This window comes from Salvia splendens, chromosome 6, assembly GCF_004379255.2.
Source record: "Salvia splendens isolate huo1 chromosome 6, SspV2, whole genome shotgun sequence".
In the NCBI taxonomy this organism is placed as follows: Eukaryota; Viridiplantae; Streptophyta; class Magnoliopsida; order Lamiales; family Lamiaceae; genus Salvia; species Salvia splendens.
Genome location: NC_056037.1, coordinates 9,149,842 through 9,169,109, shown reverse-complemented (window position 1 = coordinate 9,169,109; position 19,268 = coordinate 9,149,842). Strand labels below are relative to the sequence as shown.

The 19,268-nt window shown below is 37.7% G+C and overlaps 1 protein-coding gene, 1 long non-coding RNA gene and 1 other non-coding gene across 3 annotated transcripts; all 3 read left to right on the top strand.

The window, feature by feature from the left end:
• The first annotated feature begins 1,716 nt into the window (after positions 1-1,716).
• Positions 1,717-1,788, top strand: TRNAE-CUC. Its single transcript has one exon. It is a non-coding gene; the product is annotated as a tRNA-Glu (tRNA).
• Positions 1,789-7,956: 6,168 nt separating this feature from the next.
• On the top strand, positions 7,957-9,700 carry LOC121806334. Its single transcript, XM_042206331.1, has 2 exons — positions 7,957-8,296; positions 8,423-9,700. The coding sequence occupies exons 1-2, from the start codon at positions 8,056-8,058 to the stop codon at positions 9,436-9,438; spliced, it is 1,257 nt and encodes a 418-aa protein (XP_042062265.1). The 5' UTR covers positions 7,957-8,055; the 3' UTR covers positions 9,439-9,700.
• A 6,177-nt stretch (positions 9,701-15,877) lies between these two features.
• LOC121807162 lies at positions 15,878-16,632 on the top strand. Its single transcript, XR_006051763.1, has 3 exons — positions 15,878-15,921; positions 15,998-16,062; positions 16,345-16,632. It is a non-coding gene; the product is annotated as an uncharacterized LOC121807162 (long non-coding RNA).
• Positions 16,633-19,268: the final 2,636 nt, after the last annotated feature.

Genomic DNA, 19,268 nt, shown 5'->3' with positions numbered 1-19,268 from the left:
AGCCTATTTATAGCGAAGGCACATGCAGGGTCAACCAAGCCATGAAGGCTCATCATGGCAGATCCGTAACCGCCGACGGTTACGAGCGTGTGGCAGGAGTGTGCCATCCGTGTGTGGAGCGTGTAGATTTCTCACGTGGCAGCCGTGACTCCAAGATCCAAGATCCAAGTCCAAGTCCAAGTCCGAGATCGAGATCGGGATCGGGATCGGGCCTGAGGCCCGCGAGCACGGGCACGGGCACAGGCACGGGCTCGGGCGGGCGGCAACGGCGGCGCGCGCGTGTGCGCGCGTGTGGGCTCTTTCACCCATCTTGGTCCACTATAATTATTAAGTAACATAAAGTCACTTAATTTATACACATTAAAAGATGTGTTAATCCTCCAATGTGGGATAATTAACACTATTTAATTATTCCCTAAGCTCCAACTCCAAGCTTTAATTAAAAGCTAATTATGCCCAACTTTAATCCACTATTTCTCACTCACCGGAAATCGGATTTGAGAAAGTGAATATACTACATTTATCTACGTAAAATGTAGATCGACGATATGTCGTTTAATTTCACAAATTAAATGTTTCGTCACATTTATTATTTGGTCAAAATCCATTGACCGGGCATATTTAATCCATGATTTTTTACAACTACCATAGTTTATAATGAATTCATGAAAACTAGATTCCTATCTTGACATTGCATATAAAATTGGTTGTTACTTTCAAACGAAAATGATACATGTTTTTCCATGAAAAAAGAACAACTAAAATCACTTGATTTCCAGTATAAATGAACGAAGATAGCTGTTAATTAAGATCAAACGACAAAATGATCCGTTGTTGATAAGCCACAACCAGTCGAGAACAACACCCGTACGGCCATACACATACCACCAAGAAAAAATACAAAACACATTGGCCAGCGCGTCCTGCTCCGTGCCTAAAATGATGAAACTCATGTCGTTAGGCGAAGACAATGGAATTTTCAAGCACTTTGAACACAAGAAAAGTATTAAAAATTGATTCATACTGATTCTTGAGTTATTGGGTAGAAATTAAATGGAGACTTATCAAGAGACTACTTGGAGTTCACCGGTGTTCTTATATAAGAATCTTGGAAAAAGTTGAAGGTGTCGTCTTTATTCTCAAATATCAGCTCTTTATTGCTTAACTGTTGCAATCTACATTGATAACCATATATTCGGGGTTGAAATAGTATACTTCAAAATGAGCTCAATCTTTCCATTTTCAGTTTTACATGTTCATTATCTACATGAATACATGTGGTAGCAACAACAAGATCAAATGTCACTGTTTTGGAACTTTCCACTGCAGCCTTATAAAATTTCTTCACAATCGGAAGCTTCCCATAGACATTTGTGTTGAGAGAGAAAGATGAAGATAAGCACAAAACATGGAAAATAAGCAAATTGTGAGAGTTGGTGTAAATGAAAACCAAATTTTGATTACTTTTAACTTTGAACTATACTATTTACAAATGTCCTTTTAAATACAAACAACAAATTCATTGGATTGTTATATGATTTGCTTATATAACAACAAAAGAGTAAATATCCATGGCTCAAATTATGGTCAATTAAAAACTGTATGAACAAGCACAAAAAAAGATGATCCTGGTAACTTCAAAGAGCTTCTGCTAACATGAGTATCTTTTTTCAGAGCATTCTCTATAATGACTATACAAAAGGATGGTATCAAGTATCCGTTGTAGTCTAGTTGGTCATGATACTCGGCTCTCGCCCGAGAGACCCGGGTTCAGTCCCGGCAACGGAAATTATTTTTTAAATCACGTTTTTTCCTTTCAAAAACTCTAAATTAGAGAGTAATTTTTCCTTTCGAGATACTCTCAAAAAATCAATTCCGAATCAATCAATTTTGACATCATTTTTTAAAAACATCTCTGAAGTTCCTCTAATTTGAACTACTATTTTATTCATTTCAATTTTCATTTTTTTTAATGCTAATATATTCAATTGATCAGAAAGATGATATTGATTTGATTGATATTCATCGATTTATAACATAATAAGTTCAAAATATAGGATGATTTGCCATAATAATTGAAATGACCAACATCATAATCATAGATCATAATTTTCATGACTTTCCAATTAATTATTAGTAGTATATGGTTTTTGAGGGTAACTTCATAGTTCATACTATATGTCATCGTTTATGAGAGTAGTTTATGTTTTATGAAGCAAAATACTCGAGTAATAAATGTTCAACCACTAAAACGACGTTGTATGTTGAGATACATACAATATCATTCTTCTTTTTCTTGTCTCTTTGATTTCTTTTTTTTGAAATTCCTATACCCCACTGTCTCTCTCTTTCTATAATTGTCTTCGCCGGCTTCCACCAACACCGTTGTTTGCCTCCCACCATCACCAATAACCAGGGGCGGAGGGAGGGTGGGGCCAGGGGCGCCCATGGTTCCCCCACTAATTCTTAAAAAACCCCAGGGGTATTTTCGTAATTTCACATTAATTATAATTTATAATATATATAATATTAAAGATAGGTTTCAGCAAAATTTATATAATCGTTTCCTCTTAATTTAGCGCTCTCCTTCTCCGTTCTACTCCTTCTGCCGTGTAATCTTGGTTATCTAGAACTAGGTATATTTCAAAACTCAAATATAATTCAATTGATTTTTATACATATGTTGTTTCTTTGTTTGGCTGCAATATTTATGTAAATTGAGGCTTAAATAATCATATTCAAGCTCTAAATCGGTACACATAAAATTCAAATGGGGAGAAAGAAGATAGCTCGAAAAAAAGGAAGATGTAGAGCTGAGACGATGAAGAATCTCCACTATTATCGAGTTTAGCTCTTTTGTTCTGTTATTGACTTGCAAGCTCAAGAATTGAATAACGATTTGATGAAGTCAACACAGACTTAGTTTTATGCATGTCATGTTTTGATCCTAGGGATTCATTTTCTGCATTTGATTTGGAGAAGCTGCTTCGTCTTGCACGGTATTATCCTTCTGAATTTTCTGAAGTTGCTTTGTCTTAGCTTGAAAGTCAACTTGAGAACTTTATTTTCGAGGTGCGCATAGATGAAAAGTTTTCACAAATATCAGGAATCAACAGTCTTGCTCAAAATATGGTTTCTACAAGGAAACGTGAAGTTTTTCCAATGATTTATTTATTAGTTAAGTTATCATTGATCTTACCAGTTGCCACTGCATCAATAGAAAGAGTCTTTTTCAGCAATAAAGATCATCAAGACTTCTCTACGTAATAGCATGGGAGACCAACTATTGAATGATTGCCTAGTTCCTTACATGGAAAAGGATGTGTTTGTTAAAGTTATCAATGAAACTATTATGCAACGATTTCAGAAGATGAAGAATAGAAGACAAATGCTATGATGTGATTGCATTTAACTTTTACATTTTGAACCTTATAATTTAATTTTTTTTAAGTTTAATTTTAAACTCTCCATGATGAAATTTCTGGCTCCGCCACTGTCGATAAGTAAGAAGAACAAGTTCATCCATCAATGACGAAAATCATCACTTTATCAGTTGGAGAGGGGATGCAAAGAAGAAATAAAAGTTGTAAATTTCGATTTTGATTCTAAGCAATCCGTGAGTAGTTTATTCTTTGGTCGTTTTTTGATTTTAGATAATTGAGTTTGTCATTCAGACAATTATCGTTATTCAAACAATTTCTTGATCGATGGCAGAGAGATGGAGATATCAAAAGATTGATAAGCAAAATTTTGCATGACCCCAAATCCTAAATTGACTGCGCACATATATTAGCAATGATATTTTTAAAGCTAAAAACAACTACATATATAAAATAAAACTTTGGTAAAAGGTAGAGATAATTTGGAATCCCATGACACGTAAGAGAATGCAAAAATAAGAGTTTAAGTTGGCCCCACTAATTGCTTTAATCCCACCACTCACACCGTCGCTGCGCCCACCGCCTCTCCTTCCCCGATCTCATGGCCCACCTCCTCCCTTCAAAACCTGCTAACGCTCTCCACCATTTCTTTTTTTTTATACTCTATCGATGCGACATAAATATTTGACTTCTCTTCCAACGCCATCATATACTACTAATACTAGTAGTTTGAAATAAATTCTATTCCATCTATTTCATAAAAATAATTCGTACAATATTTTGAAATAATATGAATTTTAATATATAAATAATAATATACATAAGAGATTTAGGCAGAAAATTTGTTAAAATATTAAATGAGGCATATTTTATTAGCGAAAAAATTAAAAAAGTAAAAGTATTTTTTTATAAGATGGATTATAATATTAAAAATAGTCTATTTTTATAAGATGGATGACTAAAAAAATTGCCGAATTAAAAAAAACATAAAAAAGACGTGATATTTTCCCAATTGTAGTTTGTACACCTTTTTTTAATAGAGACCAAATAGTTGGTGAAGGTGACATAAAGAAAAAATAATCACAGAAGTTTTGCAAGGTACTTGAGTTTAATATTGAATTATTATTCATCTGGACCACTAATTGATTCATTCTGAGTTCTTTGAATTTTGAATTCCTATAATGTATGTGAATTCATGAATTCGTTTTATATTTTATTTTTGCCATACCAATAAATTTGTAAGGTATTTTGGATATTTTAGACTGAACGATCTATTTCAGTCAGGTATTAAGACATAATTCTCATAATTAAGGTATAAATGTAATTTTGTTTTGTAAGTTGTTTAAAATGGAAGTGTATATTTGAATCAAATATTAGCTAATAAATAGAAAAAAGAAACCACTCGTCTTATTTTTAGATCGAAATAAATGTGAGGATTTATTCAATATTTACATATATTTAGAAAAAGAGTTCTTGCTCGGTCTACGCTGACATGATCATTTCACATTAGAAAAGAAGGCTAAGTTGTCATTGGTGCATAATTTCTTCGATTGGCAACCACACAAATATTTTATTCCAATCATTTAAGTAAACAATGAGTAACAATTTAGGTTCATAAGACTATTACAAATTAATAATTAATATTATTATTCAGATAGGTCTAAAATCATTCATAATCAGCAGTGATATCTCTCGTTATACCTCTAGTCATTGTCATATAATCATTTTCCTCAATTTAAAGTCATATCACAACTCATACATATACTCATACCTCTCTCATTGAATTTCAATGTTTATTGTCTATCAATTATTTTATAAAGTTAAAACACACAACAATATAAATAAAGTAAATTAATTCACAAAAATCACAAAAAACACAACTAGTGAAAAATTATTAGTCCTAAAAAAAAAAAATTCTAGAAATTAAAATTTTAAATTCCTAAAATAGAAACTACATCCTATTGAGTTTCCTCGACTTTATATCATAGCGAAGTTTATTAATCATGTTGTTGGGCACATCCAAAGCTATTTCGGACATCACAAATATATTTTCTCTACCATTGTCTTCAAATGTTGAAGCTGAGAGTTTTGCTGAGGCAGAACATACTGAAAGCAACCCTATCTAGAGTCGAGGTGGGTCCAACTAGAGACGGTTAAGTACTCAGAGTTGTCAGCCCCTTTTCCCCTTCGCTTTTCTCTTTGCTGTTTTAGTTCCTGACGATTCTGAGTGCTAGGAGCGAGGCATGGTTGGCATAGTTGGCACTCGTGTTTCAAGTCGATCGATGCACTTACCTCACTTGTTGAATAGTCACCGTTGGCTAAGACTTTGAGTCTTTTCAGCGCGTCAAGTGATAGAGCCTCTTTATTTTTTGAATGCAACCACATATTACTCTAAAAATAGAAAAAAATGTAAATGATATGAGTTTTAATGTGTAATTGGCAAGTAAGAGAGAGAAAGAAAAAGATAGTGAGAGTAGGGTTAGTGGATTATGAGATCCATATTAGTAGTGGTGTGTAATTGATTAAAAAATTACAATATTTAGATTTGACCTAATTTTGGAAATAACCCAAAATGCTAAAACAATTTTTTTATAAGACAGGATGAAATATTAGAATTGACAATAACCGCATCTCGGTTCTTTTCTCTTTCCATTCTAAAAATAAAATCACAGCCTATTTCGTCTTCTCTATAGGAATAGGAGTAGAATTTCGACCGGGTTAGTCAAAAGCGCAAGTCAAATAAAAAAAATAATACATTTTTTCAGTCAATCAAGTCGACAAAAGTTTTTATTTATTTTAAATCGGACTTACTTTAAATTTGTAGTGCTATTTAATTATTACATTTTTAATGCATGTCTAATTTTCATCAAATATTTATTACATTAATTTTTTGGAGTTTTTGTAGTTATGCTGTACATCTTTTTTGTTGTAGTAGTTCTATAGCAAGTTATTTTCAATTTTGAATGTACAAAATATGACTGTTTAATTACTTTTTCCTCATCTTTTTTGAAAATCGGTATCAATCTCCAAGCATGATCGTTACATGATTACATCTGACATCTGAAGAGCAAATATTAAAACGTAAAAATATAAGATGCATTTCTAATAATTTCAAGCATGAACATCATATCAATGTCTTACTTATAGTATATATCATTGTCCATAGCTGAACATCCCGAACGTGTGATCCACGCAGTTACACCAAGACATAGGTGATCAAAACAATCTCTCAGTCAATGGTAGGTATCGATAGTCATCGGTTCACCGCACTGCTTCTATCTTCTGATTTTGACAACGAGCTTGTTCATTGTGTTTGACATCACAAATATTATTTTTGGATCCTCTATTTTTTGCATTTATTATATTAGTGATAAAATGCAAAATTAAAGCAGAAAGTGTAAAATATCCTTATGAGAGAAGACAATCCATTCTCTACAAGTGGTTCAAGTTCGAATATAGAGTTAAATAAAGAAAGAAATGAGATCTATGAATAGTGTCGCACGACTCAATTCACTACGAATGGTCTGGTTTCGAGCGTTCCATGTGGTCAATATAAGTTTAATGAATAAAATTATGAAAATTATTTATGTTTCTTTTATTATATAGACTGGACTTCTAATTTACTTTTTAGAAAATAGAATTTGCACTTTGTAGGACTCAAATTTCTCTTAAATTAATAATATTATTTTAAGTCCTTTTGTTTTCATATTTCCCCTGCAACCGTTTTTTAGGGTTGACGTGATATAGCATGATAGTCAATGTAGGATTAAAATTTTGGACGGAATGTAGGATGTAAAGAATATCGAAGGGGTGACTCCTTTTAACCTTTAGCCCGTAAAACAATGGTTGCAGACACTAGTTTTCCTTTAATGTTTGAAAACTTACGTCACAAATGTTGAAGCATCGTATTAATTCAACATTGCTAAAATTAGATACGGAAATCGGTCGATGACGATGGGTTTTAGCTAGCTTACTTGCGGCTTCTAGGATTCATGCGCGAAAAATATAAACAAACTTAAATGATATTTTTTCCTTTCACGGAACTAAAAGATGTTAACTCTATTTGCTATGGATCAAATTTATGAGTACTACTTATGATAAAATACTCTTTTCCGTCTACCAAAATAAGTTTAATTTTTCATTTTCGTAGTCTTATTTCAATTTATTTAATTTTTTTTCACTATTTTTTTCTTTCTCTCGTTAGTATATGACTAGTTGCACATTAGTACAAATAAAACTATTTTTTTCGTATGCGGTTTTTGCGAACCTGTGCACTACTAGCATGTTATAGTAACATTTTTATAGATGCAAAAATGACAAATAATCAGAAAAAAAACAAAATCATTTTCATAATTTATTTGAAGTAAATTTTATTTCTGTAATAAGCTGAGATTCATTTTTCTATTGCTAATATTTTATTATACTTTCAATGTCATTTACCATAACAGTTTTATAATCCGTATAATGAATTTGCGTATGAGAGTGGGTGGGGCTGACGAAGTAGTTTACACCGTCCATGACAAAAATATGCAGTCAGAAATAAAAATGGTGGTTTTGTGACAGCTACGTTCGCTTTAATATTCCCCCCACCACTCACACAACACAACCCACACATTCTTCCCATTTCTTCCTACGCTAATACTGCCTCTCTCTCTAAATTCACCATTTCCGATTCATGGCCGATCTCGACTCCAACCCTGCCGATTCCCTCGCCTCCACTCCACGCTCCGACCACCACAACCTCCACGATGACGCCCCGCAGCCTCGCGTCCGCTTCATGTGCAGTTTCGGCGGCAAAATCCTCCCCCGCCCCCACGACAACCAGCTCCGCTACTTCGGCGGCGACACTCGCATCGTGGCCATCCACCGCCACACCACCTTCGCCGCTCTCCTCTCCAAGCTCTCCAAGCTTTCCGGTAAACTAATTTGACTCCACGAAAATTCATTATTTAAATTGAACTGCCTGCGATGAAGAATTGTAGTATTTCAGTTTTGATTTTGATTTTGATGTCGGCATATCCAATTGCAACGGTTTTCGATAGGTACAACCAACATAAGCATAAAGTACCAGCTCCCCAACGAGGACCTCGACGCGCTGATAACCGTCACCGCCGACGAGGACGTCGAGAACATGATGGAGGAGTACGATCGCCTCAGCCAGAACCAGAGCCAGAAATCGGCTCGCCTCCGCCTCTTCCTATTCCCGATCGACGACAACCTCAACGACTCCAGAGCCTCCAGCATCAACTCGCTCCTCGACGGCTCCGCCAAGCGCGAGAGCTGGTTCGTCGACGTTCTCAACGGCGGACCGACCGCCGGTTCGGTTCTCGAACGCGGCCGGTCCGAGGTCTCCTCGATCGTCTCCGAAGTGCCGGATTACTTATTCGGGTTGGATAATTCCGACGATGCGTTGAAAGAGGGCAGCACAAAAATCAGGAACAAAAACCTCCCAAACGACAACGTTTCGATGTCGGATCCGGGCTCACCCGCCCCAGTCGTCTCCTCGCCATTCTGCTCCACATCCTCATCCCTGGCCCCACCCAGCTTACAAATGATTCCGGATCTTCCGCCCGTGAAAACCCGACCCGTTAACCCGGTCCAGGCTGCAGAGCATATAAAGGAGAGTGAAATGGTGCACGATAAAATGGCCTCTCAACCAACCGGGTATCCAGATGGACCCGTTTGGCACTACCCGAACCCGCAGGTGCAGCCCATGTCCGCGGTGTATTACATGCCCGGCAGTCACGTCCAGGCGGCGAACGCCTCCGTTCCACAGGTTCCGATCCGGGCACAGTTTCTGCAGTCATACCCGGTTCCATCGGGTCAAGTACCCATGGGGTATCCGGGTATGAATCACGTGTATGGAGCGGGTGTGAGGCCGTATGAAATGCCCGCCCGCTTCGTCACTGATAATTCTGGTCAGCCGGTTTATTACGGTCCGCCGAGGAACGTGCCCGTTGTTCCGGGTTCTTATCCGGGTATGGGTGTACACGGAGGGGAAGAAGCACAGGCACCCGGTCCGGACATGATGTTGGGTCGGATCTCCCAAGGATCATGAAATATAGGTCTAAAATCAGGTAACCTATAATGATTCGTAAAATGGGGAAGGGAATTCAAGTGTTTATGTTAATTTGATGATAATGATTAATCATTTTTGTTATGGTGGGACATAAGAATGTTTTTATCTTTCGTTTGGATTGTGGTTAATATGTGGATAGGATTTTGTTGCTCATAATTCAATTTGCTGTTGGATCAAATTGTATTGACAATAATTAAGATGGCAAAGAACTAAATATTGATTCTTTTTTGGGTGAAATGCATATAAGCATGAGTGTGATCTATCGCTACCTTTTGTTTACGAAAAAATTAACTTTAATGGATCCCACTAATAAAAAAGAATGAATGATTAATATAAACTTAGTTACTTACATTACATTTACTTAATAATAAATAACCCTACCTACAACTTCATTGTTTTATCGACTCTTTGTGGAAATTTGAAAACGACATTGTGAATTCCACTATCTGGAAAAAAAATGTGAAAATGCAAGTTTTTACGTACGGTTTTTAGTTTTCGTGACATGTTGGATTTTCTGCACTTTCTTTGCTAAATCAATGTTATTCTTTAATGTCATAACTTGCAGTAGTGTTTTACGTTTGATTAAATAGAACATTCCTTATTCTGTTTAGAAAAATGTTATTGGCGAAATAAATTGAATGAATAGCTGCTTTTCGTTTAATAAATAAATGAAATTTAATAACAAGCTACTCCTATTAGATTTAATAAGAAGTCAACTTTGTAGTTATTTTTTTTAGTGATGTAGCCCATTAGTCTTGTCTTTATAGTAAATAAAAAGATACTCCTACAAATTTTTACCTAAGTCTGGATATTATAGTTGCACAACTTATGAAAATGACTCATTTCACATACAGTCTGTTCTGCAGATTTTCAAATTGAATACATGACGCATCTTTTTAATTAATATTGTTGGTGGCTGTGAATTGAGGGTAAAAAATGGAGAGAATTTTATATTTAGCATATGTACTACTTTGTCACTTGTATTTATGCGATATTTAAAAATAACTTTGATTAAATATGGTTAGAGATTTTTTTTCTAAAACACCCGTCAACAGTGAAGGATTATTTTGAACATATTACTACTGTCTTACCCGTAATGGCGGTCGCCGGAAGGCCGCGGATATGCGGTGTCCGCAGCGGACGTCGCATCCGCCCCTCTCACGTTTAATGGCAGACGTCCCGCGCGGACACCCGACACTCCAGTCAGACGTCCGCTGGGAAATCCACCATTGCGGATGCTCTAAGGAATCAAACCCTAGTCAGCTAGTCTAAATCTGAGAAGACCAACTTTTTCACAACTAGGTCACCTATTAAGATATCTAAATTTGGCATTAAGAAATTATATTTTGGGATAAAGTTGTACAGCTTGTTAGGCCATCCACAACGCTGTTGCTATACCGTTCTTAACCGTTCCTTAAACTACTATTTGCGGGCCTCACTGTACTTTTTTACTCCATTCCTTAACTAAGGAACGGAACCTGCAACCCTCTGTTCCTTATCCGTTTCTTAACTGTTCCTTAAATTACTATCCATTCAATTTCATTTTTTATTTTTATTTCTAACCCAATTCAATTAAAACAAACACACTTCATTAAAAAACACACAACATATAAAAAAAATTACAACTTAAAATTCTAAAAAATAAAAACACACAATTAAAATCCTAAAAAATTAAACGTTGCATAATTTAAAATACAAATTTAAAGAAAATAAAAAAAATACTCCGCCGGCGAATCATCCCCCGAAGGCGGTCGAGGTGGAGGGGAGTCGGAAGGCCAAGTTGTGCTGCCATATGCACAATTCCGTTCCACCAGGCCGCGTATTGGGAGGGTGAGAAGCGGGAAGTGTCCGCCATGGTGGCGGTCATGTACACCGCCACAAGGGTGTTCGAGCCTCCCCCGAGCCCGCCTGGCTTGATTCGCCTCGGCCCTTCCTCGCTCTAGCCGCCTTCGCCGCCTTCGTCCCTTGCGGTCGACGGCCATACCCGCAAACTCCTGCGGTGCACCCTCTTGTCCGCCGCTGCCCTCACTGGTGTCACCAGACGAGTATTGGCCACTCGCCGTGTGCTTCGTGCGCTTTGAGGTTGAGCCCGAGCTGGAGCGGACACCGCTGGCCAACCTTTCCTCTTCCTTGACGATCTGCCAAATATCAACATATTTGAATTGTTTACCGGTGTCCTGGTTGTAGACGCGCAAAGCCGCCCTCAGAATGTCGGCTCCCGAAGCTCCGCTTTGGTAGTGCGCCGCTTCGGTCGAGTAGATGTCGCAGAATTTTTTGACCTGTTTGTCGACTCGGCCAAAGTGAGAGCAGAGCATCTTATATGTGCGCTTCCGGGACCCTTTAGGCTTAATCTGGTGGTAGATCTCAGTGACCTTTTCCCAGAAGTACTTGTTGGGTTGTTGATTCCCGACGATGGGATCGTACGAGACGGTGATCCAGGCGTTGTACACCGCCATCGTTTCGTTGTTGCTGTACGGATGCCGGCCTAGATCCTCCTCTTCCTCCTCCTCGCCCTCCTCCGACTCCCCCCTGGAGCTTTTCCCGCCTCGGCCTCCTCCCCCCGCCTCGGCCTACTCCCAGAGTGGGTTCAACGGGGAAATCCTCCCGAATCTAGGATAATCCCTGCGAATACCGCGGGGCGGAGGACGAGCGTATGTATCCACGTCAAAAGTGGGTGGTTGGTACCCACCCGGCGTCGCCGAACCCTGGGTGCTCGGCGTCGACGAACCGGAACCACCTAGTGTGTTGTACATGGTCTCCCAATCGTTAAACGTGTTGAGATCCCACCCGCCGGAGCCGCCACCACCGGAGTTGCCGTCGCCGGATATTTTGTGATGAGATGTTGGATGAAAATTGGAGAGGAAATGAAGTTGATTTAGGAAGAATAGATGTGTAGTTGTGTGTGAAATGAGGATGAATTAGGAGTATTTATAGAGTAAAAAAATAAAAAAAGGGAAAAACGGAAAAACGGATATATAACGTTTACTAATTTTTTTATTTTTTTTAAATTCGATTTTTTCAGCACGTGACGACGCCCACTCGCGGGCCGGTGAGTGGGCGTCACGCACGACGCAGGGGCGCGCCACGTCGCCAAAGCGCGTGGCGTGACAGCCCGTGCCGCGTCTCGCAGGCACGGGTTACGCGACGAGATGGGGATGGTTCGGTGACGGGACGGTGTTCCGCAACGCGTCGCGCGAGCGTTTCGTTCCTCCGGAATGAAACGCAGAACGGTTCCGTGCCGCGTTGCAGATGCTCTTATAAGCTGCATCCGCCATTGATTAAAGATGTGTGAGTTGACCTAGTGATAAAATGATTGATCTCTGGTATGACTCAATCGTGATGTTACTATTAAATTTCTCTATTTGCCTATATAAAAGATTGAAGATAGATAAAAGAGGGAGTGTCTCTTTGTTACATATTTTCAAAACCAAAACCACATTCAAATTAAATCACGAAAAGATAAAAAAAATCAATAATTATTATACGCATAACACATGTATCTTCATCACCAAATTTCTTACGGGTGACATAACCAGAGAGAAGCATAATGTAACCGCTACCACATTTAACCATGCTCCTATCTCACTTTATATATTATGTGCCACTTGATTTGACCATCTCCAATCATATTTCAAAAATGCATCTTGGTGTAGAAATCTTCTTCAACTAATACACTAAATTCAAACCCATTTTTTTGTGTTTTTTGTGTTTTTTTGTGAAACAATACCAAATATGGTGTTACTGCAAAAATTTTATGAGACAAAAACTTAAAAATGGTTTAAATTTTGAATTTAATTTAAATGGTTGAAGTAAAACTACTTTTTGGTACGACATATACTCACAAATGAGTTTGAATTTGATGTAAATGGTTGAAAATGAGTATCATACACGACACAAATCTCAGCTTCATGATACGCCCTAACAATGTTATCCGGAATCCCAAAGGCGTTTCCTATAAGCTTCACGGTCCAAAATCGAGTCGATCTCCAAATGAGTTAATAAGCGTTAACATATGTTACCACTAAAGAAAAAAACAACAATTTTTTTTCTTTTTTTAGTTTACTTGAACTCTTTCAGGGAATACATTAAGAAGTTCCTCAGAGTATTCTTCTATTAATTTCTTAGCTCTATCAAGTGTGGCAAACCCCATATTCTAGTACCATTTTCGTTGCCTTAAAATTATTACCACTAGTTAGAAATTAGTGACTAAGACCACGAACTCACTCACTCGGAACAATAGTTCACCTTCAGTTTTCAATAAGAACTCTGCTTTGCCAAGCTATAAGTTTGTTTCCTATAGCTTTACACTCGCTTGGCTTTCATCCTGGTTGGCCAAAGTGAGGTATGCTGGTGACCAGAGCCCTAAGAGGCTCACTCCAAGAACCAACGTTCTTTTGCTCTACATTTTTCGCGAGCCAGTGGGCCTCACCAACAACTTCAAGTTCTTTGCCTAACTTGTGAAAAGCCTAAAACCCGAACGTGCGAAAAAAGGGAGAAGCAAGGAGGAAAGAGAGAAAATAACGTACAAATTTACCTATTTGGGAGTGTTTTTGTCTTAAAAATGTCAAAAAGTGAAAAGAACCTTAAAACATACGTACGTACCAGTATAAGGCCCACAAATTATATTTTGTATTTACAAGGACCGCAAACGTTTCGTAATGACAATTGTCCCTCAATATAAAGAATCAAACATATTGTAATATTCTTATATTCTTGTATCGTTCGTACATATCATGTCCTTACAATTCTCATCTATTAACATTAATAAAATGGGTTAATCGAATAGAGGTGAGTGTTAGATTTTGATAAGTATATACTCCCTCCATTTGTGAATAGGAGTCCCGTTTTTTTAACATGATCCGTCCGAAAATAGGAGTTCCGGTTCATAATTACTATAAATGGTAAAAAGACACTACATTCCATTAACTCATTCCACTCCCATATCATTTAAAACTAATATTATATACAAATAGATCTGATATTCTACTAACTTTCTTCCATCCAATTTTTTAACATTTCTTAAATCCTATATCAAAAAGAAATGAGACTGCCACATCCAATAGACATAATAAGAAAATACTGTTAGAGCATCCACAATGGTTTTCGCCCAGCCATAGCCTAGCCACAAACTCCTCCTGCCACATCATCAGCACTAAAAATCCTCATGCCACATCATCAAAACAAGCAAATAGCCCAGCCACATCACTCAAAATTATATAAAACAAAATAATGAACAATCACACAAAATACGGAATTAAATTTACGCCACAGATACGGGAAAATGCAACAATTTTATTTAAATTTTAAAAAAAATTACATTTTAAAAAATTACATAAATAAAAAAAACTAACTCCGAGTAGTCATCCGCGCCCATAACTCTTCAATTAAATCCTTTGGGAGTCGAATATGAGCTTCCGTTTGGCGCATGTCGGCATGTGCTTGGAGGAGGCCGGCTTCATCGTGAGGTACCCCACTTCGTGCGTCGGGGACGGCCACGCCGTGGCTTGGACCGGCTTCGAAAAAAAAAAAAAAAAACCGCTGGGCTATGCGCTGGGCGATCCGGGCGCTGCAACGGCGCCGAGCGGATCGCCCAGCGCATAGCCCAGCGGATTTTGACGGCCTAGCGCTAGGCGAAATTCATTTCCGAAAAACCGCTCGGCTAGGCGGTGCGCTAGGCGCTATTGTGGATCCTCTTAGTAATCTTAAAAACATACCCTTGTGATAAAATAGGGTAAAACCATAAGAATGTGCGTCGCACAGCTTGGCTTCCTTCCTACATATAATTTCGTTTCACAAACCCACACACCATTGCCTCCCTCTCTCTCTAAAATTCTTTATTAGAAACTCCTCTGTTTCATTGCGTCTCTGCTTCCCTCCGCCGCAAGCACCTCCCCAATCCCCCAAACTCCTCACAATTCTCCGCTTCTGACCACAACAATTCCATAAAAAGAAGGGGGTTTTATTCAAGTATTGGTGCCGTGATATCTGATGGCGGCACCACCTGTGAAATCGCAACCATTGCACAACTTCTCCCTCCCCCACCTCAAATGGGCCCACAAGAACTCCTCCACCCCCCACAACCACCGCTTCCGCCGCCGCGATTCCGCTGATCACCACCCCGATTCCGACCCCAAGCAGCCGCAACCCCCGCCGCCACCGAGGGACGCGCGGCAGCGGCGGAGGAGGCGAAGCCGTGGAAGCTGCGGCCGAGGAAGGAGGCCATCAAGGCGGCGTCGAGTTCCAAAAAGGAAAACGCGAACAATGATGGCAGCAGCAACGGGATGAAGTCGCAGCGGCTGAGGGAAGGGGCCCACCAGAGCGGTGGCGTTGAGCGCAACGCCAAGAGGAAGGTCTGGATTTCGCTGTCGAGGGAAGAAATTGAGGAGGATGTCTACGCCTTGACCGGAGGCAAGCCCGCCCGCCCCCAAAAAGTGGCCTAAGAATGTTCAGAAACAACTCGAAGTATGTCACATACATATTCCTGATTTTGATATTTTGATTTGTTACAAGGGTTTTATTTTCCCCTCATTTCTATCAGGGTGTATTTCCTGGATTGTATTTGGTTGGAGTTGCGGCCGACTCTTATCGGGTTATGATGTCTTGGTATGGCCTGATTTTTCCTGTTTCTTTGTATACTTGAAGAAACTCTTCTGCATGCATGTTATGGAACTGTGTGCTGCTATTTTGTTGTGAAATTCCAACAATTATTGATGGATTAGTGTTTAATTATGCATCAGGAATAAAGGCATTGTGGTTGCATTGTCTAGATTGGTGTTTTTAAATGTTTACTCTTTGTTGCTGCATTATCTTCAGTTTCTTTTGAGTTGAACTGGTTTGGTTTGATTTTCCCTAACACGGCTGATTGCTTGAGAATCTGATGTGCAGAGGTAGATCCGATGTTGATATAAAGATTCTAAAGCAAATGGTTCCTTGGTGGTAGAGGTATAGTATTGGTGCAAACAAGGATGACAGTAATGGTGAAACAGATTAATGGTTATATATAGTATTTAATTTCTATCTTCGGTAGCTTATTTTGGGCATTATCTAGAATTTAGGGGCTTAAGCAGTGGTTCACTTTTATTAGTGGCGCTTATCATGTAAGCTTTAAGCTTTTTGTGAATGAATTCGTTGGATCCAGCATTTGTTGCAATGCAAATACCATATTGGCTTTAAGAGGCGCTTAACGTTATTTTGGAAACTTCCCATGTTAACGTGTTCATAATGGGTTGGAAATGCTTGTGTTTATGCTTTCTTGCGCCTGTTCTTTGCTAGTATTACATGTTGTTATACTTACTTAATCCCTGTTGTTGTTCAAAGATGATTTATATGATTTCTGTTCCTTTGAGTATGTATATTATGTCCGTTCATGCAATGCAACATCCCTTTATCTGCTTAAAAGTGTATGATATTTGTGCTGTAAATCCTCTGTTGGGATTTTGTTAGCAATCTCCGTGTTATATGCATAATTCGTGGCTAGTAAGTAGTAGCTGTCATTTATTTCTTCATTTTACTGTTTTATCTGAATCTGGATGGATTAGTTAATAGAATAGATCTTCGATGTGATGTTCAACAGATTAAGTTTTAATCCCAGAGAATCGCTTAGATGATTCATTGCAGCAGGAATCTTAACATATCTTTCTCAACTTGAATGGCTTAGTGGATGTTGTATCATGGTGTGAGCACAATGCTAAAGATGTGCTCAAACATATATTCTGCTAAATAGCAACAGACAGTTTTATATCTGAATTTAGAGATACTGAGAAGATTGGCTTAGGAAGTAGTATCCTATAACATGGAGTATATAAGAAGGCTAATTACTCAAAGATGCTGGTTTGAAACTTCCAAGTTTTCTTCAGGCCTATTCGTATTTCCTTTTGGCTCATGTAAGAAAAAAATTGTCCTACCTCATCGTAACCTAGTATGAACTGAGTAGCCATGTTAGAGGAAGTAAGATTTGATGCAGAAGTCTGTAAAAACTTCTGAAGTTTTATAAATGGAGCCTCCACCATATTGCTATAGCTTATAAAATGGTAATGCCAGAAGATTTATGTGCTTTTTTTGATATCGAGATTGGAAATAGCAAAATGTATCTTCAACTTTCTTGATGTGGCACACTATATATTGTTCAGTCGCGTTTTCTGTACTTTTGAAGAGTATAACTGATGAATAGCTCTTCAAGAGTGAAGTTGTGATTCTTGGTGTTTCAGTTTGCCATGCCACCTTTTGTCAAGCTGTGATGTACTATTAGTTTGGTGAGAGTCTTGCAGTGAATATGATTTCGAAGGTGTTTGGGGGTTGGGTTTGTGATTGTTCAAAATTAGGTTTTCTTGATGTTAGTGAAAATGTTTTCATGTTTAGTTATTACTTCACCAAATGTTTATCTTCTTTGGTGAATATGTTTTTTAAAATAATCAGCTGACGGGTTGAATGGTTTTCAGCTTGTTTGATCGTCTAATCTTGTAAATACCAATGTCTATGTATCGTCAATTCAATCTATCCCTAAAAGAAGTCGCTCATTGGAGCAATATAAATGTATGACCTAAGTTGGTTTGCAATATAAAATGCTAATGAACAATACTCCATTTTGGAATGAAGAGAAAATGTGTGATTGAAGGAAATAATCATGATTAACCCATCCAAGAATGGAATAAATCAATTTATATCAATCAAAGATAATAAGTCAGAATAGATAATTATCTATAATTTTCTGCATTTTATTTTCTATAATGGTATAGAGCAGTTCACGATCTATGATCCAATTAAACTATGATGCAATACAATTTCAAATTGAAGTGGCTCCTAGTCCTGAGCATGAGAAAAACTATATGATTAGGGCTATGACACTGAGTCAAAACATGATGAATAACGTGATGAATTTTTTGAAGTGCTCATTAACATGAGTTAATTAAAATTGTCAATAAAAAAATGATGAGTTCCTTGTTACGAGCCTAAACTCGAACCTATTTGAAATGAGCTTAAACTGTCTATGAGGAAGGAAGGAGCTCCGTGATACGAGCATAAGCTTCAACTCAATTGAGTACAAAAAATAAAAATATTAGCAAAACTCTAGACACGTCAATATTAACGGTGTCAAGAGTGAGCAAACCCAAATCCAACCTAAAATTTCAAACCATCGATTTGTTGGTAGAGCGATTTGATTTGTTTTGGTTGAAATTTCAAACCAAAATCATTTTGTTTCGTTTAATAATTGAGCTAAGAAATTATGGTCGTAAGCTAAGAAATTATGGTCGTAACCTGAAATGTCTTGACAATTTTGTATTAATTTCATAACAGGTTATTAAATTAGCTGCTAAACTTTGATTTGTTCAACATAAATAATAAACTTTATATCTTTAAAATTAATTTAATTTTCTTAATTATTTTATTCTAAATATCTTTCAGTATTATAGTATATTATCGAACCACCCAATATTCATTTTCTGCTTACATATCTTTTTGGAGGTTTGACGAAATTACCAATTTAGATTTCATGAGGATGAAGACATGGTTACTTATAGTGCAACGCTGACCTAATTATGACTAAATCAAAATATTACTCCACATAAGACAGCTTGAGTATGGAGTTTATGAATCAGAAGATCAAAATACAATCTGGCATCTTTCTCTTGCACAGTTGAGGGGAATGGTTGCATTACAACAAAGACGATACCATATAAAGTCATACGAAGGTAAAACATATGATACTCCATAAAACAAACTCCATTTGTATCTATACAATCTCAAGATCAAGTCTTGGTTGCTGGTCCTGCACGAGCCGAGGCCGACCGCTTCCCAAAATGTTTAAAGTC

What these genes read in the sequence shown, in the direction of transcription:
- LOC121806334 (XM_042206331.1), top strand. Translation starts at nt 8,056, where the DNA reads ATGGCCGATCTCGACTCCAACCCTGCCGATTCCCTCGCCTCCACTCCA. An exon ending in CAAGCTCTCCAAGCTTTCCG is followed by an intron (nt 8,297 to 8,422) that starts GTAAACTAATTT and finishes GGTTTTCGATAG; the next exon opens with GTACAACCAACATAAGCATA.